This window comes from Podarcis liolepis (assembly GCF_965112155.1).
Source record: "Podarcis liolepis genome assembly, chromosome: 2".
In the NCBI taxonomy this organism is placed as follows: domain Eukaryota; kingdom Metazoa; phylum Chordata; class Lepidosauria; order Squamata; family Lacertidae; genus Podarcis; species Podarcis liolepis.
The window spans coordinates 36,552,882-36,575,866 of record NC_139555.1 but is presented as its reverse complement, the minus strand read 5'-3'; the positions used below and the strand labels follow the sequence as shown (position 1 = coordinate 36,575,866).

General features: G+C 40.8%; 2 protein-coding genes across 7 annotated transcripts in view; one reads left to right on the top strand and one right to left on the bottom strand.

The window, feature by feature from the left end:
* Window positions 1-128: 128 nt before the first annotated feature.
* Window positions 129-8,396, bottom strand: METTL23 (methyltransferase 23, arginine). 3 transcript variants are annotated; one of them, XM_083487711.1, is made up of 6 exons: window positions 7,594-8,396; window positions 7,025-7,420; window positions 3,856-3,960; window positions 2,899-3,136; window positions 605-689; window positions 129-362 (listed from the first exon to the last, which is right to left on the bottom strand). In XM_083487711.1, exons 2-6 carry the CDS (start codon window positions 7,130-7,132, stop codon window positions 179-181), a joined length of 720 nt encoding a protein of 239 aa, XP_083343837.1. In that variant the 5' UTR covers window positions 7,133-7,420; window positions 7,594-8,396; the 3' UTR covers window positions 129-178. The 3 variants fall into 3 exon arrangements, with proteins under 3 accessions (XP_083343837.1, XP_083343839.1, XP_083343838.1); XM_083487713.1 differs by having other exon boundaries at window positions 7,220-7,420; XM_083487712.1 differs by lacking the exon at window positions 7,025-7,420.
* A 134-nt stretch (window positions 8,397-8,530) lies between these two features.
* JMJD6 (jumonji domain containing 6, arginine demethylase and lysine hydroxylase) overlaps window positions 8,531-22,985 on the top strand; it is a 79,868-nt gene continuing 65,413 nt past the window's right edge. The window contains exons 1-7 of one of the 4 annotated variants that reach the window (XM_083487625.1): window positions 8,531-8,883; window positions 11,341-11,729; window positions 12,977-13,263; window positions 15,929-16,064; window positions 17,027-17,165; window positions 17,900-18,027; window positions 18,950-22,806. In XM_083487625.1, coding sequence (XP_083343751.1) covers window positions 8,755-8,883; window positions 11,341-11,729; window positions 12,977-13,263; window positions 15,929-16,064; window positions 17,027-17,165; window positions 17,900-18,027; window positions 18,950-18,986 — 1,245 coding nt within the window. In that variant the 5' untranslated portion in view covers window positions 8,531-8,754 and the 3' untranslated portion in view covers window positions 18,987-22,806. Of the gene's footprint in view, window positions 8,884-11,340; window positions 11,730-12,976; window positions 13,264-15,928; window positions 16,065-17,026; window positions 17,166-17,899; window positions 18,028-18,949; window positions 22,807-22,985 lie in introns of those variants that run through there. The other 3 variants (XM_083487624.1, XM_083487626.1, XR_014522123.1) reach the window with 3 other exon arrangements.

Below are 22,985 nucleotides of genomic sequence, written 5' to 3'. Positions count from 1 at the left end.
ATCGGTCGGGGATGATGGGAATGGTAATCCCAAAACACCTGGAGGGCCAAGTTTGGCCATGCCTGTTTAAACAGCATCTATTGTAAACTGGCTGAATGTACAGCTTGCTAGTATATCCAACCCAAATGTGTTAGAGGTAAATAACTTTTATTTTAAAACACATCAAAGCAAACCTCTTTTAAACAGTAACAGGATCTGACTTGGTTGCTTTATTTGTTGTGAGGATCAGCATTTCAATAGTATGTCTCCCCGGAAGAGTAGAGCCTGCCAGTTGTTCCTTGTTGGCCTCAAAGGACTGCAAGGGCACACAGATGCTTTCCATTTCCCATTTGTGAAGCAGTCCTTCAATAGTCCAGTCAGCACTGAAAGAAACACCAGTCAGCACTTGAATCTTTATCATTCAATACCTAGGCTTGTGTAATCGCCAACGTATTTTAAAACTGGCTTCTCAGTAACACTTCAAGGTTACAAGTCACAGAACACCTTGTAAAAATACAGAAATTGTAATAAACTAATAGTGTGCACATTTCAGACCAGGGTCCATCAGTATGCCCTGTGAAAATGCTTGAAACAAAATACCAAAATGGGAAATTCGTAAGCATACCTTCTGATCTGATGTGTAGTCCAGAACTGAGCATGCGGATTCTTTTCCATTAGGTAGTGCACTGTACTTAGAACATCTTCAAAGTCTATGAAATAACAGAAGTATTTAATGCAATAATACTGTAAAGTGGTGGCATTTTACTTTTGTGCCTTTTTTACTTTGGTCTTTAAAAACCTAAGCTGCCATTTATTCCATGTTGGAGAAGGGATATAAATGTGTAGAAGTTCGTAAATTCTGTGCACTATATTTTACTGTACAATGGCATACTGTTATCAGAAGTATAAGTTGTAGTAACGTCTATTCTAAAAAGCCTCTTCATATAGGCTTTGTTCTTTTAGAGTGGGCGCCTTTCATCCAGTTTTGCACATGAGTTCTGTCTGTTTTTCAGATCTTGACCCAAGTTTCTACAGAATGGGTAGTGAATGGGACTGCCAACCGCATCCTTGGCCCATGGTTATACTGGCTTGGGCTAATGGGAGTTGGGGAACCAAAGGTTCCCCACCCTTGCAACAATATTATTTGTTTATCCTGCTGAATAAACGTACAACCATTGTATCTGATTCCCATTTCAGAATACTATTCCCATGTGACACGTGCAGAAAAATATTACACTGTACATACACACACGTGTATCAGGTAGCTTTACATACCCTTTACTGGTCTGGACTATTTTTTTTAAGAAAGCGCAGGTGGAATATTCTGCCTGTCTACCACATACCAATAAAAGGCCACAGTGTATGTTCCCATACTGCCATGATAATGGTTATTTGCAGCTCCTAAGATTGTAAAAATTAAAATGATTACAAGCACATGAAAGAGTGAGGATGGTGTGTTGCTGTCCTGTTTGTGTCAGGTGCCATCTAGTATGCAGAATTTTGCAGCCTTAAGACTGGCAGGTGCCCAATTCATTGTGCTATCACTTGAACAACAATTGAATCAACAGTATTATAATTCATAGGGGAGTGGGCCATGGCTTGATGGTGTAGACACTTCGCAAACAGAGATGTTGGGATTTGGCTTCATTAAAATACCTTGGGTAATGAGAAGAGTTTGAAAAGTTCACTACATGATATCCACAGCAAGTCGGAATAGATTACAAAATCCTCACAGCCAAGCCGATGAGACTTCAAAGTCCAGCAACATCTGGAGGACCACAGGTTCTCCAGCCCTATAGACTAGTGGTTCTCAAACTTTATTTTTACTACTTTGCTAACAGTCTTGATGGACTTTTCTACAAATTCAAACACACAAAATACTTTTGTAACTACAGTTTTCATTTCTGATGTGCTTCCAGCTTGAAGGGATTTTTGTTGCGGTTCAATACCTGTATTTTTAAAACCACAGCATTATGAAAATAGTGGCCCCCAGGTCATTGCATTCTTATCCTGCTTAAGAATCTGGCCCTGATCAAAACTACATCCAAAAGAAAGTGTAGGACCAAGTTGCTTTTTTCACATAGACCTTTAGCAATAGAAAATGCTGACCAAGATGAGTAATGGTCCAGAACAGCTTCATGTTGGCCATTCTGCTCTTGTCAGAAGGAAGACTGGAATATAAGAAAATGAATTCATTTTCATATAATTGACTAATGATACTTAGTCTGATATATATTAATGAAAAGCAAATATTTGCTACTTTGCTAGATATTAAATACTTTGTTAAATTTCCATGAGTCACTAATTCAGTAATTTAAGAAAAGCTCCCATTTACTTTGAAATTTGCTCTATCCTAGTATACTCTTGCAGTGCTTCAAATCAATGATTTACCATTTCTTTCATTGCAGAGCTCCCACACTTTGTGTTTTGATGATAGTCTAAGACTAAGTGCTCCCGAAAGTTTTAGGAATTTCAATATATTAGAGACTAAGTCAAAGTTCATGTCAAATACTTAATTCACAAATATTCTAAGAATGACACCTGGACCTTTAAGCAGGAAGGAATATCCTTTTTTATTTTAATTTCCTTTGCTAGTTTCCACATCACTAGTATTTTACTGCATGGCAACTATTATCAGTGTACATAATTTGCATGTGGAACCACTTTTCCAATATTTGCACTGTTAACCACAGCCTCTGTGTAAAAAAATAAGATATATAAATCAAGGGGAATAATATTTTCTTCACCAATTTGGATAACACACATGGCAGACAGGATTGGCCAAAGAGAGCTGAGGAACTACTCAGGTTTTTGTAGCCACCATTCACACCAATTAAATTTGGTGTCAAATTCTATGCTATGCTATCTTCACACGGATGCTCAGAACATGCACAGCAGTAGATAAAACTTTAGAATTACCTTCTGGTTCGAAAAAAACGTCGGATGCCAAAATAATGTCCACTGGAGGTAAGGCCAATAGACTGGGTGATACATGACCCCAGGTGAGTCCTATGACATATACTCCTGAGAGGTTATTCATCTGGCAGCTTCTTCGACAGTTGTCCAAACACTGAGGGGATTCAGCGTTATCTGACAATATAATTTCTGCTCCGCATTTTGCTGCCACTATCCCAGGAAGACTCACACCTGCTCCAATCTAAACAGAGTAAAAACTTATTTTTAACACCAAATACATGTGTAATGAGTTCAGAACTTTAGTACAGCGTGGGTGTGTTTTTTCCTCATGATCATCGTTAACTGCTAAATGACACAAATGAAAACATACCAGCAGTTTACTCACTAGAAGCCTCTGTTTCATTGCACAATCCGATTTCTAAGGTCTTTTTCTACTTAGAACCATCCTAGAAAGCAGTAATTTAATCTTTGATTAAGTGTTTCCTTCAGAAATGAACTGTGTCAACAGTTGTGGTCTGGTCTACATTTGCTTGTTGCAGTTTTTAGCAGGAAAGCTTGAATGGGGAAGCAGGTATAATAGTGCATGGTCTGCTACCCTATTCATATGGTCCATGTCCCAGAGATTTATGGAACTAGGGATTCCTGAATACTATAGAGGATTTTCCAGTGGATAGAGTTGATCCTGTCAAAGCCCTCTCTGTTGCAGAGAGCTAGATAACATCTGAAGGGTCACACCCATGTTTTAAAAACATAGTTTTACTTTATTTTAAAATTATAATTTCATACTATAAACCTATAATCCAAGGTGCTGCATTTCCATGTGTGTTTTCAGGGCCTACCCTATTCCTGTGACTAATCTATTTTCACTTTTTAATTGTAACCAGCACTGGGACCTGCTGGCAAAGGGCGGGTAAATTTTATAATGATGAAGATGATGATAACATGATTACGATGATTTACCTCCAAAATTCTCTTGCCGCAGACTAGTCTTCTATGAAACCACACATATTGGGCCAGAACCACTGCACAGGGCCAAACGTACATGCCATATTGGGGATCAAGGACCTGAAAAAAGGACATCTTGCTGTAAAACATGTTTGCTTCAGAAACATGTTTTAAAGAAACATGATACAAGTGCATTTTAAGTTTTCATCAGTTTTCCTTTTTGTAATGGGATTTTTCATTAGAAATCACATACAGTGGTACCTCGGGTTACATATGCTTCAGGTTACATACGCTTCAGGTTACAGACTCTGCTAACCCAGAAATAGTACCTCAGGTTAAGAACTTTGCTTCAAGATGAGAACAGAAATCGTGCTCTGGCAGTGCGGCAGCAGCAGGAGGCCCCATTAGCTAAAGTGGTGCTTCAGGTTAAGAACAGTTTCAGGTTAAGAACGGACCTCCGGAACGAATTAAGTACTTAACCCAAGGTACCACTGTACTGAGAGAGAGCTGCAATTGAAATTGTGTCAAGGGGGAATCATACTTGTTTTGTAGAAGACAATTGTGTTTTTTCTTCTGGGTGTCCATAAAAGGAGTTGCTGTCATTGATCAGCTATACAGTGCCAGTGAAATTCAGTGAAGCAAAATGATGGTTGCTGGTTGCCAGGATAGAGACCCAACATAACCAATTTAAAAAATGACGTAACACATCAACTGGGACCGTTAGAGTCTATGTAATCTAAAGCACTGTTACAATCTTATACAAAAGAGGCTAGCAGCAGCATTGAACATTTGCACATTTTAAAGAATGTCAGTGTTGCCACTATTATTCCACCAGTAACATTAAGTCTTGTAACTTTATCATAGTTATAGTCAGTGCTTTTTTTTCTAAAAAAATGTTTAGGGGTACTCCCTTTTTGACTCAAGAAAATCACCATTTTATAGTTTAAATCGGGGAAAATAAATACAGTACAGTAAATGGACAAAAGCACAAAGATCCACAAAATATTTAGAGGTATGTGTCCCCCCAGAATGAAAGCACTGGTTTTAGCCAATGTCAAAAAAAGAAAAGATGTGTTATGGAAGCATTTGTCAACCTTACATTGTATTTGCTAAATTAACACATAGAGATAAGAAGTCAAATTACCTATAAAGCACTTGTGCATAAAGGACAAATTCACAGACAAACACATATACTCTTCCTATTCTTGCGGGGGCGCAATTAGTGCCAGCACCGTCCGTTAAGAGTTTGGGTGTAATCTTCAACACCTCCCTTTCCATGGAGGCGCAGATTGCAGCTATAACAAAGGCGGTATTTTCCATCTCCGCCAAGCTAAGCAGTTGGCTCCTTACCTCTCTCGCCCTGACCTAGCCATTGTGATCCACGCGACGGTCACATCCAGACTGGATTATTGTAACTCGCTCTACGTGGGGCTGCCCTTGAGACTTACCCAGAAACTCCAGCGGGTGCAGAATGCTGCAGCGAGACTCCTTACGAGGTCTTCGCTGTGAGATCACATTCACCTGGTGCTATACCAGCTGCACTGGCTCCCGGTGGAGTACAGGATCAGGTTTAAGGTGCTGGTTTTAACCTTTAAAGCCCTATATGGCCTAGGACCCTCGTACCTACGGGACCGCCTCTCCTGGTATGCCCCACAGAGAAACTTGCGGTCTTCAAATAAAAACATCTTGAAGGTCCCAGGCCACAGAGAAGTTAGGCTGGCCTCAACTAGAGCCAGGGCTTTTTCGGCTGTGGCTCCGATCTGGTGGAACACTCTGTCACAAGAGACCAGGGCCCTGCGGGACTTGACATCTTTCCGCAGGGCCTGCAAGACAGAGCTGTTCCACCAGGCCTTTGGCCAGGGCACAGCCTGACTCCCTCCCTCGGCAATCTTCGCGGAGCTCTGGCCCAATGGTTGCCAGTGGCTTGAATTAATTAATTTTATAATGAATGATTTTAGAATGTTCATCTTTCCGCAGGGCCTGCAAGACAGAGCTGTTCCACCAGGCCTTTGGCCAGGGCACAGCCTGACTCCCTCCCTCGGCAATCTTCGCGGAGCTCTGGCCCAATGGTTGCCAGTGGCTTGAATTAATTAATTTTATAATGAATGATTTTAGAATGTTGTTTATGCTGTACTTTTGTACTGTTTTATTGTTGTTAGCCGCCCTGAGCCCGGCTTCGGCTGGGGAGGGCGAGATATAAATAAAAAGTATTATTATTATTATTATTATTATTATTATTATTATTAAACATAAATGCAAACTGTGCTGAAGTTTCAACCCAGTCTGGCACATCACTGAGGCATGAACCATACATAAACATGCGCAAATGGTCGAGACAGTGCATATATGCTGTGATTTGTTTAGTTGTGAGAGAGTAGAAGTGGCAAAGATCTGCAGAGCAAAAAGAAGCTTGAAATACAAAAGAGACTGAAAAAAATTCCTGAATTCATTGATTTGTCCTACAAAATGATCACCTGTACCTTACTTCAGTGATTCACAAATAATGGAACAAATTGTGCCAATGGATCACAGGAATATTATGGCAGAGCCATCAGATTTCCAGCTGCTGGTGAACGCTAAGGGAAAAAATCAGCATAACGGACTAACAGTGCAGTCTTGTACATCTCTACTCAGAAGAATGCTCCATTTAGTTCAATGGGATTTATGCCCATCTAAGTGGGCACAAGATTGCAACCTAAGTGGTTTCCACTTTCAGATCAATACTTGAAATTTAAATAGTCCTGAACTAAGACGAAATGTCGTCATTGTTACCTCCTTGTCAACAGATTTTCTTTTGCAACAGAATGTCCTGCCAAACCTTTGCAGGGAGGGACTAAAATAACAAGGCTACCTTTTCATCTTCACAATTCGTTTTATTTTAAAACGAAGCTTACCACACACACAAAATAAAAACATTTTTAAAATCCCATAAAATTGCCCTTAGTTTTCTCCTAGAGAAAACATGAAAACAACTAAATAAATTAAGCGGCTTTCATTAAAATGTCTCTAAGTGGCAAGCAACACCAAATGATTCGTGTGCAATTTACTAGTAAATGCAGACGCATCTGATACACATATTTCTGTATATGTATCTCCTGCCCCATATTTCTTTAGCTTTAAATTGCATAGTTCCAAATTTTGCTTCCTGCAAATACGCATTTAAAAAATGATGATGGATCAGCACCTCAGGAATAAGCACCACTAGCTGATCTCTTTCTTCTTCCTCCTCCTCCGGATGCTCTCCTGCAAACCTGTACTCCCTCACACTGAATTTGCATTCCGGCTCGCACATGGGAACCCTTTTCCCGGCAAGAAGGAAAGCTCCCGGTACATAGACAGACAACCATGAGGTGCTTCCTGAGCATTGGCTGTCTCTTACTCGCTATGGACTGATGTCTAAGTGGACCATTCGCAGTCAAGAACGTTAAAGGCGTCTTCCGGCCAAGCACCCTATCGCAGCCAGTTACGAGGAGGGTGGGATTAGGAAAAGCAGCAGACGGGATGATGGAGTTTGTGCTGCAGCAGAGGTCCCTCGCCTTTTAATTTTTGTTTTATTCAGTCTTCATGGTTCGAAGTACCGCTGTTGGTTCAATTAATGCATTACTACTACGGAGTTAAAAAAATAATAAAAATAAAAATCTGATGAGGTGAAATGCAGCTGACTGATAATGGCCAGGAGCTTTCGTGGATCCATTTAGATGCATGGAAGTTTTTAGTTCTTGGTTCTTTTTGAAGAACTTCCGTGGGACCTACTTCCATCCGATGCACGATATCAGGCACCTGTGATCAGACCCACATTGCGACATGATCCTCATCCCTGCGCAGAGTCCGGTTATGTCTGGGTTGGACGCAAATAAAGAATGTCACATGTTGTTTCCAAGAAATATAAAGCACCTCACCCTGACTGAGCATATCCAGCACGCTTTGTCCATAATGCTGCAATCGTTTGCACACTTGCTGGGACTGAGCCACTGACTTTAAGTATGATTCAACATGCATTGTTTAACCATCTCCTCGAGCGATGGTTGCAGCCTTTAATGCGTCTCTTTCTTTCCTGGAAGGGGTAACTGTCGTGTAGCAAAAACGAAGGGTGGGATTCGACGAAGTTCTACTCAGAGTACACCTACTGAAATTAACTTGAAATTAATTTGTTCTTGCATTTAAGTGGGTCTCCCCTGAGTTGAATACCACCCAAAGAGTTGTGTGTGTCCCCTTATGAACACATGCATTGGGGCAAAAGCTTTCGTGACCTCAAGGCCGCTTCACGGTGCATCTGAGGAATCTCGAGTCCACGAAACCTTATGCGTTAGGATTAGGTCTTCACGGTGCCACATGCCTGTGTGATTGTTTCTCTTCTTTCAGCCTCTCCTCTCTTACAATCCAGACCGGCATTGGGAACAGGCTTTCTGACTCACGCCAGCCAGCCACAACTTATGCACCATTCCTCCCTAAACGGCAGTGCAGTTCCCGTATTTTTTTAAAATAATAAAACAACAAAAACGGCAAGAGCCTGCCACAACTTTTGCACATTTCACTGCGGCGACGCAGCCCCTTGAAAGGTGGGCGATTGACTTCTCAAGATGGCGGCGGCGGAGGCGGCGCCGCTTCCTCCGCCTCCTCCAATCCTTCCCTCTCGGCGCCCTCTTTCCGCTGCCAGAGTCATCCAATCGGCGCTGCCTGCGCAAGGGAGGGCCGAGAAGCGCCGGCCAATGGGAAGGAGCGATGCCTGGAGCGAGGCTGAGGAGGCAGCGGCGTTTGGCAGCGGAGCAAGGAGGCGCGGGCGTGAGGTTTCTGGAAGCTGCGGGGCGCTGCTCCTTCGGGCGGGGTGTCTCCGCGGCGGATCCGTAGCCTGAAGAGACGGCGGACCAAGGAGGAGGAGGAGACGGCGGCGGCGAAGGCGCCGGCAGCGGGAGCATGAACCACAAGAGCAAGAAGCGCATCCGCGAGGCGAAGCGGAGCGCCCGGCCGGAGCTCAAGGACTCCCTCGACTGGACCCGGCACAACTACTGCGAGAGCTTCCCGCTTAGCCCCGCAGCCTGCAAGGTGAAGCGGGCGCGGGGAGGTGAAAAGGGGCAGGAAAATGGCGGGGAGGGAAGGGGGAGAAGGGCTGTGGGGCGCAGGGAGTCGGGGAGAGGCTCAAGGCCGGATCCTGCGTGAAACCGGGCAAGGTTAGGCAGGTGCCAGTCCTACCTAGGGGCAAAGGGGCTTAACCCACAACAGCCACCCCGTGAACGCGTGCCCGTTTCCCTTTTGATTCATCATAAAACCACATAGGGTGTGTGTGTGTGTGTGTGTGTGTGTACATACAAACTGTATATAATGTGTATACAGGTATGGGGAAAGCAGAAGTCTTGTGATCCCTTGAAGACTAAGGTGTATTGTGGTGTGAACTTTCCTGGACTGGAACCCGCAATCACCAGAGGCTGCTTGTATGCACTTGCATGCTTCACTTAACTCTGTGGCGCAAGCTGATAGATGTCAGCTTAGAAGCAAGCTACTGTACATTGTTCAGTGGGGTCTCCTTTCACGTGAATGGGGATAAAGCTTTAGTCTTGTCAGTGCAACTGTTGCTGCAGATTTGAGGTTTTTCCCATTGGCATTTTTAAAAAAGTACTTTGCAAGAGCATAAGTAGCTGCTCTTTCCCTATTTTCTTCCATTTTTGTCCTGCTTTCTCTGACCATGGAACCTAAGGTGGCATATAAGTGGTTTGCCAGGCGGTGTCAGACTGAACACCTCCATAGCTTCAGCTATGTGCCTTCAGAGCACACCCTGGGAACAGAAAGCCGTTTGGGACTGTCTTGCCATCCATGGTTCTTTATTTTATATGGTACCCAGAGAGAGTGAGCTTATGAGTATGCTGTGAAAAGTGGTAGAACACTTGTTGCTGGAGATCTGGGAAATAAATCGGTTGTTAACTCAAGAACATCCGTATTCTCAAGAAACTGTACAAATCTTGTCTCAATAGTTTTGGAACAAGCGACACAAAGCAGAACTTGTTGTATACAGCATTCTAAATTTGCCAGGTGCCAAGAACAGTTGTAACCAAGTGAAGATGCCCAAGCACCAGGAGGTTCAAGCCTGGGGATTCTTGGATCTTGACTGTCTTCACACACTAGCAACACATCCAGTTGAATTCTATCCATTATATTTATCTGCACATATAGAATGAATTTTAAGAATCAAAAAGTGTTACTGAAAAATACAACCTTTGAGTTGTCTGGCACAGCTGCCAGAAATGGCAGCTAGACATTCTGTTTGGGCGACTGTAATCCTGGTTTAAGGAGTCATTTGCTTCCTAGTGTATATATCTGAGTTTTTAACACTGAATAAGCTTCCTTATGTAACATAGAATCCTGTGTCATCTTTACAGTGGGTAGTTATCAAGGAAACATGAATCTAAGGCTTCTGGTCTCATTCTATTTTTTGTATCTGTAACTCTACTCTCGGAGTGGAAAGCAACCATTTAAAATTCAAATCATAAGCACACCAAAAATAGTCTGTTTCCAAGAATATTATGGACCATAAAATTACTCTTAATGTGCAATCCTCTGCACATTGAACTTGGTGGGGCTTCTGAGCAAATCTCCATATGATCAGGCTTAATGTGTTGCAGATGTTTACAGATCTGACTGTTTGACATAACTTGGTTATCTTGAAACTTTGGAATCTTTATGGTGTGACATAAATGTAGGAGGGGGATCTGTTGATGTGTGTTGAAATACAAAGTAATATCTTATCTTAATGCATAGCAATTTAGACATGAAGAGGAATGGAAATTTCCATTCAAGTACTTCACTATTAGTACAGAGAACTTTTAGCTGTAGCAAGAATCTTGGGTGACTTTGGATTAAGTTGCAATGTTTTCTCTATCCCTCTGATTTCACTCATTGAATAGAATCATTTAGAACTGCATGTTTTCAGTGTAGAACAAAATTTATGTGTTTTGAAGCTGTCCTATCTAAAGGGGGATCTGTAATTGTCAGTTTTATTGCTATATTTTAAATTCCTTTGTACACTGAGGCTGTATTTGTTTATCTGAGTAAGTCCTGCTGAAATCAATGGGGCTTCCATTTGAATAGACATGTATATGGTAGCACTGTTAAAGTGTTGTAGAAATTATATTAAAATAATTATTACCATACACAGTGTTTTTCCTTGAGGGTGCCAGTTAAGGACTAGAATCTCTTGTATTTCATTAAGCATATCAGATTATCTGGCCATTTAAAAACATTTTTAAAAGTGTGGATCACATAGTGCTATTACTCAGATGCATTCAGAATAAAATTCACTGCCTATTGGTTGCCTGGATGAGTCTATGTGCTTGTAGAACTAAGGAATATTTTTTTGGGTGGCTGCTTAATGTATATTTCTTATTGACTGGTTGATTCAGTATAAGGCTTGATCTGCACCTTGTTCTGTGGATCTTAACATGGTCACTATTATTCTGCAGTATTAAATGTGCATTATCCTGCATTGAGAACACTTTATCCATCTTTCAGGACAATGTGGAAAGGGCAGACGCACTCCATTTGTCAGTGGAAGAATTTATTGAACGTTTTGAGAAGCCTTACAAGCCGGTTGTCCTCTTAAATGCTCAGGCAGGATGGCCAGCTCAAGAGAAATGGACCCTGGAGCGTTTGAAACGCAAATACAGGAACCAGAAATTCAAGTGTGGGGAGGACAATGATGGGTACTCTGTCAAGATGAAAATGAAATATTACATTGAATACATGGAGACCACGCGGGATGACAGTCCCCTCTATATATTCGACAGCAGCTATGGAGAGCACCCGAAGCGTAGAAAACTCTTGGAGGATTACAGGGTGCCTAAGTTTTTCACAGATGACCTGTTCAAGTATGCAGGAGAGAAGAGAAGGCCACCTTACAGGTATAAACTGGTTATTTGATGCCTCGGGATAGAAACAGCAAAGGGCAGTGATTTTTAAACAGATGCACAGTCCATCAGGGGTCCAACATTTTCCATTTTCCCTGCATATACAGCATAGGTGCGCCAGAGTTGTTTTTATTTCAGAACTTTCACTAAAAGTTAACAAAAAACATAATAGGGAAGAGCTAATAAGAAATGGAGAGACATAAAAGACCCATATTTTACGGAAATGACCTTGTACTTCCTATGCCAATGCCAGATGTTCCTCCTCACTCCTACTGTCACCCTTTTGGTGACAGTACGCATTTTTGGCTTACATTCTTTGCAGTGCATTTTCCTAAGCTTATATATACTTTTCATAGCTACATCTCAGGGTAATCGGGTTCCTTACTTTGGGGGGGGGGGTTCCGCAGTTTCACACTTGTACCATGTTAATATATTTCAGTAACAAAATTATGGTACAGATCATTGGTTCCCAAACATGCCCCCCACAGAACTGTGCTAAGTGCTACATAATTTCCAATTTATTTTTTGTTGCTTCTTTTATTTCTTTTACTATATTTTGCTATATTACAATATTTGCATTACATAGAATTCCAAATTGCAGTACAATATGAGAAATAAAATTAAAATGCCCCAGTCTCTTACACCTTCCTTTTTCAAAAGGTATTCTAACTTCTTCATTTGGGTAAAATTGCCTTTTGTCTTGCCTTCTGTAGGCTTTTTTTGACTATTTACTATTATTATTTATTAGATTTGTACACCGCCCTTTATCCATAGATCTCGGGCAGTTCACATTATGCTGGCATAATCATAAATTTTAATTTAATTTTTATATGCCATCAACCTTTTAATTGCCTTTGTAACATTTCTATGGAGACATCTCCCCAGGTTCTGGGATAACTCAGCCAGCTGGGTTGAAGAAGGGTTCGTCTTGGATGGGAGGCGGAATAATGCAATTTCTAGTTAAATGAATAGCAGGCTGGGAAAGGCCTCTGGAGAGCTTGGAGAAAGCTGCTGGTTAACCTAGGCAATACTGAACTAATGGTCTGACTTGTATAGAGCAGCGTAATATTTATCGTTCTTTCATCTCTTTGCTTTCATCTCTCCTCAAATACAAACAAAAGATAAAGCAAACTTATCTCAGACTGCTTTGGAAATGGAAAGAAAACACTTGCTTTTGAGAAACACGTTAAGGAAAATAGCGGAGTTGTTTGTAACCCTGCTGGGTTTTTCCCTTTGTGCAGATGGTTTGTGATGGGTCCTCCTCGATCTGGTACAGGCATCCACATTGACCCTTTGGGAACCAGTGCCTGGAATTCCTTAGTCCAAGGATACAAACGCTGGTGCCTCTTCCCTACCAGCACTCCCAGAGAGTTGATCAAAGTGACTCGTGAGGAAGGAGGGAACCAACAAGATGAAGCCATCACTTGGTTCAGAGTAATATATCCAAGGACTCAGCTTCCCACTTGGCCTTCTGAGTTCAAACCCTTGGAAATTGTGCAAAAACCAGGAGAGACTGTTTTTGTACCAGGTAAGGGCTTTTATTAAGTTTTGTGCTGAAGAGAAGTTATAGAAGATACACTTCTGGTGCAGTATCGAAGCCTGGACAGATGCAAAACAAAGTGTCATAAGATTCTTCTTCATAGATTCTATTATGTTAGGCTGTGTGTGTTGAGCAAGAAGGATGCATAGCAAATGTGATGGGAGGTAATCCTGAAATAATGTATACTTCAGCAAGGCAACCGAGATGGAGATGTGCTAAACCTTTGAAGATTAGGAAGTGGGAGGAAGCCCCTTGAATAATGTCCTTTCAGTTCCAAGCAGATTAACTGGCACAATAGGCGAGATAATTTGTCAGCTTTGAGACTTCCACGGTGAAAGGGAAGCAGAAAACGAAAGTGGACAAGTGGACTCCACTTGATCTTGCTTCTTAAAATCACTTTTGCGTTGCGTCTCTAACAAAAGGCCTAGCACCTCTTGTCACATCTGTACAAACCTGCATCTCTCCAGAAAAGGTATATGAAGCAGGGAAGCAAACACTTGGACCCTCATTTCAATTGGTTCCTTAGGGAAATAATCTCTCTCCTTCTGCCTCCAACTTTTAATTTCAGAAACTCAAGTACATGAGTATTATGGTCTCTGGCAGGTTGGGGCTGACCCAGTAGCAAATACTGGTTCTGTGATCTGTGGACCAGATCAGGTTTTTGGCTTTTAAATGCACACTTCTAGGACGTGAGCCAGATGTCACATAATAACCAGACTGGAGTAGGCCTCCGTCTCTTGTGTTTGGAGGGTTTTTGGTCAGTTGACAATTGTCTTTGTAGAACTCTTGATTCTGTATCAGAAATATATCACAGTCTTCAGTTAGCATGAGTTGCCTTGTCAGTTTCCCTTATAAACTGGTTTTGTCTTAGGTGCTTATTCCTTTCATTAGAAATGTGTAAATGTAATCAATTGATCATGTCTTTAATTGTAGCTTCATATGTGAGGGAAATTAATATTATCATCATAAAAAGTCAGATCTTAAAAATAGATCTCTGGTATTTGACACAGAGTTTCTGTGCAACATAGATTACATATTAAGTATGCCACTAACAGTGGAGGAAACAGAATTCCATTCTTCTGTGACTCCTTTGTTCTTTTAAAACCATACTGAAGCAAAACAAAACAGTTTTGTTTAAATACAATAGTTTTATTTAGTTGAAACAATAAGATCCCAAATAAAAACCAACCTATTGTGCTTCCATTTCATTTATCATTTAAAGTTCATTGCGTCTTCTGTCTTACTTGATATATTGATTGGATGCTGTGGCTAACAGCCCAGCCTTCCACAGATTTATTTGGAAGCAAGTCTCACCATGTTTGGTAGGACTTCCAAGTAAGTGAACACTCTAAATCCTATTGAACCCAGTGAGGCGTACTTCCAGGTAAATCTGCAAGGGACTGGACTGCATCACATGTTCTCTCTGTGGAGAACCTATAGAGTAGGTCCAGATGAGCCCTGACCATCAACCATGATGGCTGGGGCTGATGAGATTTGTAGTGTAAAATATTTGGAGGACACCAAGTTGGGAAAGGCTGTCCTAGAAGGATGGCTCATCAGGTGAACAGTCCCAGAGTATAAGGAAACCCTTTTATTTCATCCACTGTTTGCTAAGCAGTCCTTTTTCCTCCTCTTATGTAGTGTCATGCTCTGCTGCTCTGAATTTTCTTCATCAATGTCAATCAGGGGTTGATTTGGGGACAAAAATACTCATTTTCATTCCCATATATGGGTTTGCTTTATTTATAAATTTATACCCTGCCTTTCCTCCCAAACTAGGTTGTTTTTTTCCTTTTTCAGTTTGTTTATAATGCAGTAGGATACTGTTCTTCATTATTGTTTTTATGGTTGTAAGCCTTTGGTCTACATACTTCTTCTCTGTCCTCCGTGTCAAGGAGGAAGATTTTGACATTGTTCAGTTTCACTTATCTCAGCTTGTCCTGTTGTAAAGACCAAGGATTGCAGCTTGTAACAAAGTTGGTTGTCGGTTTCAAAACAAGCCAGCTTCAAACCCTGGTTTCTGAAACTCGCTTTTTAAGCTAGTCAGGGTTTTAAGAACATTTTCCTGTTCCAGTGAAAGTAAAATGAAATGCTGCTGAAGTTGCCCTCTTGACTGTGGGGAGGATGGGTCACATTAGTCTGAGCCACACAACTCATGCACATCATGCTGAACACTGCATGGTTTATCACAATGTGTGAAGATGACCACTGTCTAGGAACTGGGGTTGTTTATAAAAGCAGGAAAAGTCTCAACTTGTTTTTGTTGTCTGCTAAAGCCTGGCCTGAAGTGATTTAGAAAAGACCCTATCCCTGAGTTTCTTGCACATTACAGAATACTTGAGCGGTAGCTTTTGCAGAGGGCCTTGCCGACCTCTCACTACATTTTAGAAAGCTGAAAAAATTCTCCCTTTCCTCACACCTTTAAGGCACAGGTGGCTGCCATTTTTGACCAAGTTTGTAAACCTTTGTGTTTATCCCAAGACATTATTGGAATGAGTATTGTACAGGAGACATGGGTTTCAAAGATGCTTCTTATACACCTCTGTTTCCAAACATGCTCTTCCCTATTTTCAAGCCTACATTTAAAAATAGCATAGTTAATGTGCTTCCTTCAGTTGGTTGCTTATAACCTTATGTGGTGTTGCATTTGTAGGTGGCTGGTGGCATGTAGTTCTCAATCTTGACACAACTATTGCTGTCACTCAGAACTTTGCCAGCTGTACAAATTTCCCTGTGGTGTGGCACAAGACAGTAAGGGGAAGACCAAAATTATCAAGAAAATGGTACAGGTGAGAGATGTGATCATTACTTCTGTGGTTTCCCAGATGCTGGCGGTACAAGCTAAATGTTGCTTCCTGAGTACGCTTGGGATGATGCTTGACAGAATATCTGAAAGACAGAAGTGATGAAGGTGTAGTTGTTTTTGCATTTTGGAAAAAGGTTGTGGCTTTCTAATAGCAACATCTTGCATGTGGTCCAGAAGGAGAATTAGGCTTCTGGATTTCAAGATTCAATAAGGTGACTCAACTGTGTTTTAAAACATATAGTTTAAGACAGGGAATGCATTTGAACACTTTGTTTAAACTTACAATTACCAACTATCAAATAAAAAGGCTAGTTCAGTAGTTGAAATGTATTATCATGGTGAAAAAGGAGCATCAGTTAAAGTTATTCTAGAAACAGATGCATTCTCACTCTATTGTGAGTACTCATTTCTCAGATTACCTATGTGAGTAGTCTGATCTGGCTTCCCATTGAACTGATCAAAAGGGAAGGCCCATCTAGCCCAACATCCTGTTTCTCATTTTCGCCTTTCAGATTCCTTTTGAGACGCTTACAAGCAGGACATATGGGCAATAGCCCTCTCCTGTTGTTTCCAGCAACTGGTATTTTTGGTGGCAAGCTCAAAGTTGCAATGGTTACACTGACGGGAACAGGCTAGCTTGAACTGTTGAATGAATTTGGATCACATTTAAGCAGCATATTGGGAATTAAGAACATCTGTATCCCATTTCTTATTTTACCTAGATACTGTACATGAGAACCCCAGTCAATATTGTTAAATTACTTTTAATAAACGCTCCAAGTTGCATGTAAACACAGACTCCAGAATTGTAGCTGATGCATTTGGCTAGTGAAATAGTCTGCTGTGTCATACGGGCAGGTGCAAAATGTACAATAATGTTGCCATCTGCGTGTATATCCATTAGTTTGTTTGCCAACAAATATTTCTTGAAAATTTGTCTTCAAGGGTCCTAAAACAGGAACATCCTGAGCTGGCTGCACTAGCAGATTCTGTTGACTTACAGGAATCAACAGGCATTGCTTCTGATAGTTCTAGTGATTCGTCCAGCTCTTCAAGTTCCAGTTCTTCAGACTCAGATTCAGAGGTAAGTTACTACATCAGACATGCCACATGTTGTCATGGGTGGGGTTGTATGACAACAGTTATGGAGTGGGGGATGTGGACTTTCAGGTGGTGTGCTTTAGCAAAAATGATTGCATCACTAGTCCTGGTCCTATCTATAAATGGTTTCTATATTCCCCAACCCCTGCAGATGATCTAAAAGGTTTTGATGGTCAGTAGTATCAACAAGTGAATCTTCAGCAAAAGGTGTTCCTGTTCAAGGTCAACCACCACATTTTTCATTTCCCCCCTCTTGAATAGACAGCAACATTCTGTGGGCAGTGAGCACACTCAGTCACCATTGAGCTATGCTTGTGTTTTTTTCTTCTTTTGTACATGTGATATGCCACTGTAAGATCTAGGGAGTTGAAAAAGTCAGTCTCCAGGCACAGTCCACCAAGGAATACTGAAGTGGCTTAATTTCCAAATCTTGGGCCAAAGCCCAACTGATATGGGCCCACCTCCAGGAATGACTAGATTCTAGAGGTGTAGCCATCATGTTCAAAAATGAGGCTTAATTGCATTCTACCCCATCTTTGGACATCTAAATAGGAATATAATAGCCTCTTAACAGCTCAGATTCTAGGAGCCTCGTAATCACTTCAGATGTCACCATGAAATAATGCTGTTCCTCAGACAATGTAGACGTTATTACTAATCAGTGATCAGAATTGCTGTTTTGATAGCCAGGATTTATTACTGCCATTTCTTGTTTAGTGTGATTCTAGCTCTGAGACGGAAGGAATGATGCATAGAAGGAAAAAGCGAAGGACATGCAGCATGATGGGGAATGGCGATACAAGCTCCCACGATGACTGCGTGAGCAAAGAGCGCAGCTCCTCCAGGTGACCCAACAAATTATGGAAACTAATCAGATTTGTGGGGCTGGGCTGCTAATTGCAGACAAGGAGAGCATAGGGGAGTTGTCCATAAAGGGAGGCAGCTTCACCATGTGCTTGTAACCCACCTTACCCCACACATCTCCTTTCTCCTTTCTAATGCTCTAAACTGGGACTTCTATTTATCAAAAGTGGCTAGATTTCTTCACTTTTGATTCATTTTGATTGCTTGTCCAGCTCAGAACTCCTAACCTTGAAAATGGTAATGTTGTGGAGGTATAAAAATCCTAGGAGAGAGAGTCAGATTCCATGCTTATAGGGGTGTTAAGTGAGACTTGAATAGCTAATCATATCTTGGAAGAGACTTCTCAGGTTTTTTGTAGTTTTTTGTAGCCTTGACTTCATGTATCTCTGGTGTTGTAGATGTTGATGTTCAAATAGTAGGTCAGAGCTTATGCCTGGTAAGCTTCCAATGGTGGGTGGTAGGTAACAAAGGAAAAGAAATGGTGTCTCTTGTACCACTGGGTCATTCTTCAGAGGCAGCAGGTGGACCATACTATCTATTGGTGGATCCTGAAGAGCTGTTGTCCTGCTCTTGGTAAGGCTTGTGGCTGAGGTAAACATCTTAAGATGGCATCTCATCTCTCTTGCTTGTGTGGTTTGAAGGCTAGCAGGATGGGAATTGATGGGTAATTAAAGGCTCTTTCCCAGCTATTTATGTCAGTACTTTTCTCAGATAGTCATATGATTGGCTAGCCACTTCTGATTCTGCTGCAGAAGATGTTGGAGCTACTTCCAAGAAGCTTGAGGTGCATTAGATTCTCTATGAAAAGTTTTTTTTTTTTACTGCCATCTTACATAAGTTAAAAGATGCATGCCCTGACATGACAGGAAGTTGTGTTTTTATTTTTGTTGTTATTTTTGACAGGATTAGGGAATCTTGTGGAAGCCGTGCTCATCCCTGAAAGATAACAAGACCCACCTAAAGGCAGTTGCAGCCAGCCAACAGTCTTCTCTTCTTCCTGTCAGCTGTATGCTTGGAGCTTTCTCAAGTCTTCACCACTCCTTTTTATTATTTTTTAAATCCAAACTTCTACTTGCCATTACCTGCTGACTTCTTGCTTACTAAAGGAGAAAACTAAAGATTTCTATGTTCTCAAAACTTTCTGCACTCCATCAAACAAGCTTTGTTATACATCAGAAGACAATGCCACCCTCTGCAAGGCTGTGCTGTGGGTCACAACTCTGTGCAGTCGGCAAAAGAAAATGGGGAATATCTATTCAAAACGTAATCTTAAAAATAAGCAGGTAGCTCCTGAAAGCCTCTGTCAAGTTCCAACATTGTCATATGTTTACAAGTTGAGTTCTCGTGCACTACAACTGGAGGTCAGAACTATCACCTCTGCTGCGTGTAACTAGTCAGCAGATCCTTTAACTAGAGCACAAAAAGAGACACTGTGTTAACTGTATCCAACTAAGTACCCTTCTGTTGTGTAAAAAATGATCACCCTGTAAGAAGCACCTTTTTGTAATTCTTAATTTGTTGATGACACCAAACCAACCATGGACTAATAAGATTCGTGAGATATGTAATGTGTGAACCAGCAGTCCATTTCCACAATTACATATGCTTTCTATTTTAAAGAAAAGCTGCTGGATTTTGCAGTAAGTTTGTAAGTTTGCCCCAGAAAAAGTAGGTATGGAAGAAGCTGTAGTTGCCTCTTTTACCTCTCCCTGTGGGAGCTTCTGGAAACATTATATGAAGGTAAAGCTTTTTTATATGGAGTGTATGGAGTCTGAAAAAATACAATAAAAAACCCATTTTATGAAGAACTGCTTCTCTGCAGCCCAGAAACTTCCTACTCGTATCTGCTGTTGTAATATGGCAGGTATTTTTACGTGTGTGTGTTTTGTCTTGAAATAAGATGTGGTTGTGTGTATCTTAAGGTAGCTGTATTCTTTCAGGATATGTTGCTGCTTCAAGGTTTTTTGTTTCGTTAATGGAGATGGGTGTTATGTGTTAAGATGGGTCTTGTACCTCCATACACAACAGTCTCTACCCTGAAGGTCTGCAATATAGTGAAAAGATCTGATGTCCCAATAACACTTAAAAGCAAGTTTAATGATTAATTGGGTATGCTTCAAAATTCTTCTTGTTTTTCTGCTTACCCCATTACCAGCAACCTAGGGAGAATTCCCATCTACTGGCTGATGCATTGTGAAAGTACTAATTATTCATTTCCAAAATACTACCATATCACTCAGGCAGGGATCCATATATCACTTGCCAGCCTTAACTCCATACTTGCACAAAACTATCATTTTTTGTGAATGCCAACAGTATGTGTTAAAAGGATGGCTGCCTTCTGTATCCCATAACTGTTTTCTTCCAGGCTCTTTTTCCTTAAAACACTTGAGTTAAACTAGCAGACTTGTACCTGATGCTGCTCAGCCAGTGCAGTTAAAATCAGTATCGTTTGTAAGGTTCAGTCTACTATCTTGATTCAAAATTGCATCCAAACATTGAGGAGAACCTGATGTCTGAACTCAGTAACCATCATGCAAAGTTTCGTTACAATATCTTAAGAAGGATCCAAATGCATAGCGAACGCACAAACACCTTTCCAAAATTTATAGCAGATGAAAGTAACCAGATGAAGTTACCTTGCATACCCCTGGATTTTACAACTTCCTGGGAAGCTGTATCTATATAACTTTATGTTCCAATTTTTTGTGGCCTGGTACCCAAGAACTCGTAACTCAGGAGGCAGATGAACAGCAACAGGAAAGGAATTAGGACTAGTATAGATATCTTAACATTGACCAGAACATTTGAAGCAGCCTGAGTCAGCCCAATATTTACTCATTGGCAGTGGCATTTTCAATATCTTGGGCAAAGGTCTTTTCTAGCCTTGCTTCCTGCTATTACGTTGTTAGACAACCGTGGATTGCACCAATAACCTTCGGCATGCCAATCAGAATTTGGCAAAATCTGCCAGTGCTGTTAAAGTATTCCTTGCAACCATGAGGTTTAGAATATTGAAAGTGTATTTGTTTTGCTTTCTGTGTTTAAACAAGGAGACTTGTGTAATACATTCTGTGTGGCCTTTATACACTAGGTTTGCAGGGAATGTCATCTTTACCTAGAAGTCTTAATTCCTGTTTGTCATACCGGGATGCAGATACATTTGTTCAGCCATGTACATTTATTTAAACTAGGATTACAAACCTTCACTGAGTTGATCAGTGAAATTCATCTGGAAGTTGGGGGCTAAGTATGCTTGATGGGTGAGGCTGAAGAGCCCTGCCATTTGGGTACAATATGCTAACTTTCTCTGTCTTGTATCAAATATGCCATTAAAACACAAACTTGGGTGGCTTTTTTCTTTGTATCAAAAACTGATGGATATTTGGCATAACTGGTTAAGCCAGTTATATTTTTTTTAGGAATAGTTACCACAAGCAACTGGACATGTCAGTGTTCAGCTACAATCAGTGTCCTTTTTAAATGTATATCTTCCACAAGTGGGATTTGTTCATTTGTAGATGCTATTTGCCTCTGTTACTGTACTAGGGAATATTTTTATTCCAGATCTCCCAAACTGATGAAAAAAAACCCACATTAAACTTGGGCTTTCTTTCTTTAAAAAAGTTGTAGCTTTTATTTATAGGAATGTACATCTTGCATCTGAGTAGCTGGCTAGCTCCTTTCAGTTGCGCTCTTTCAGTGTTGTCATTTTCATTGTTTTGCCAGATGCCAACTATATTCCTGTTCTGCGGAGTTGAAGCCAGGCAGCTGTCATGCTGGAGGAAAGTAAATTGGTTTTGTTAAGTACCAATCATTCAGATAGCCGTGGGTTGGGAATAAGGATCCTGAATTCTTTACTTGCCCAGGGTTGCAAGCAGAAGTAAATAACTCCAAGCTTCTGGTTTAATGATTCCTTTGTGATGGGGTGACAAGAGTGTGAAAACTGCAATATTGCTTCTAAATAATCCTTGCCAAGAAAATTTACAGCTGATCGTTGTTTAAATCACAACTCTTATTTTAAAGATACTGCTTTTCACAAACTCCCCCCCTTAATGTGCCTCTTTGAAAACTAATGCAGTGTTTATATTATGCCAGCTGCAGTTAGACCTGAAGTTGCTGCCTAAAAGTCCAATGGCTAATACTTGCCTTTTTTATAACTATGATAACTAGAAACTTATGAGATTATAATGATCCTAGCCAGGACCATTATTAAACACTAATTAAACAACAGGGGTTTTACAAATCAATATATCTCTAGCTCAGGCTTTATTTTCAGGTCCTTAATCCTGTACTGTTATTAGAACATCCTTTTAAAAGGATGCATGTTTTACAGTTACCCATCCGATGAAAAATTTCACTGAGAGCTTGTGATTGCATCAAAGAAAGCCCTGGGTTTATTAGCTCTTCTTGCATATTTCATTTAAACTGGATCAACCTTTTTTCTGAACAGCTTTCAGCAACAGCCATTTCTTACTTGGGGAACTGTGCTAAAACCTTTTATTTCTTGAATTCCTAATGACTGTGTCATTGTGTTGAGGATACCTGAGAGGCCCTTAGACTAGAGCTCCATTCTTCCCTTTTGTGAGGGGCGAAGTTTCTGGACTGTTTCAGCCACATTTAAAGTGCCACCTCCGCTAACAACTTGTTAAGTCTAATCATTTAATGGAACCAGGGTGGGAGTGCTCTGAATTGTTCTCTGAATGATTTTCATGTTTTTCATTTTTAAAATTTTTAAAATAAAGCCTTATTTTCCATTACTTCACTTGTACTTAGCTTTCATCTAAACATTGGGTGATAATCTTTTTCCTTATGTGCAGTAACTAACTTGCAGTGTCACAATTTGTAGGATTCTGAAATACTTGATGCAGTGCAGCATGCTAACTAGAATATATCTTCTGCTAGAGCTTCAACTTCTTATTGAATTTGTATCCTGATT

Coding starts and splice junctions, on each gene's coding strand:
- METTL23 (XM_083487711.1), bottom strand. CDS start 7,132: ATGTGCGAGCCGGAATGCAAATTCAGTGTGAGGGAGTACAGGTTTGCA. Junction 3,137..3,855: donor GCGGCAAGAGAATTTTGGAG/GTAAATCATCGT, acceptor TACTCTGTTTAG/ATTGGAGCAGGTGTGAGTCT. Junction 690..2,898: donor CGTTTTTTTCGAACCAGAAG/GTAATTCTAAAG, acceptor GTTATTTCATAG/ACTTTGAAGATGTTCTAAGT.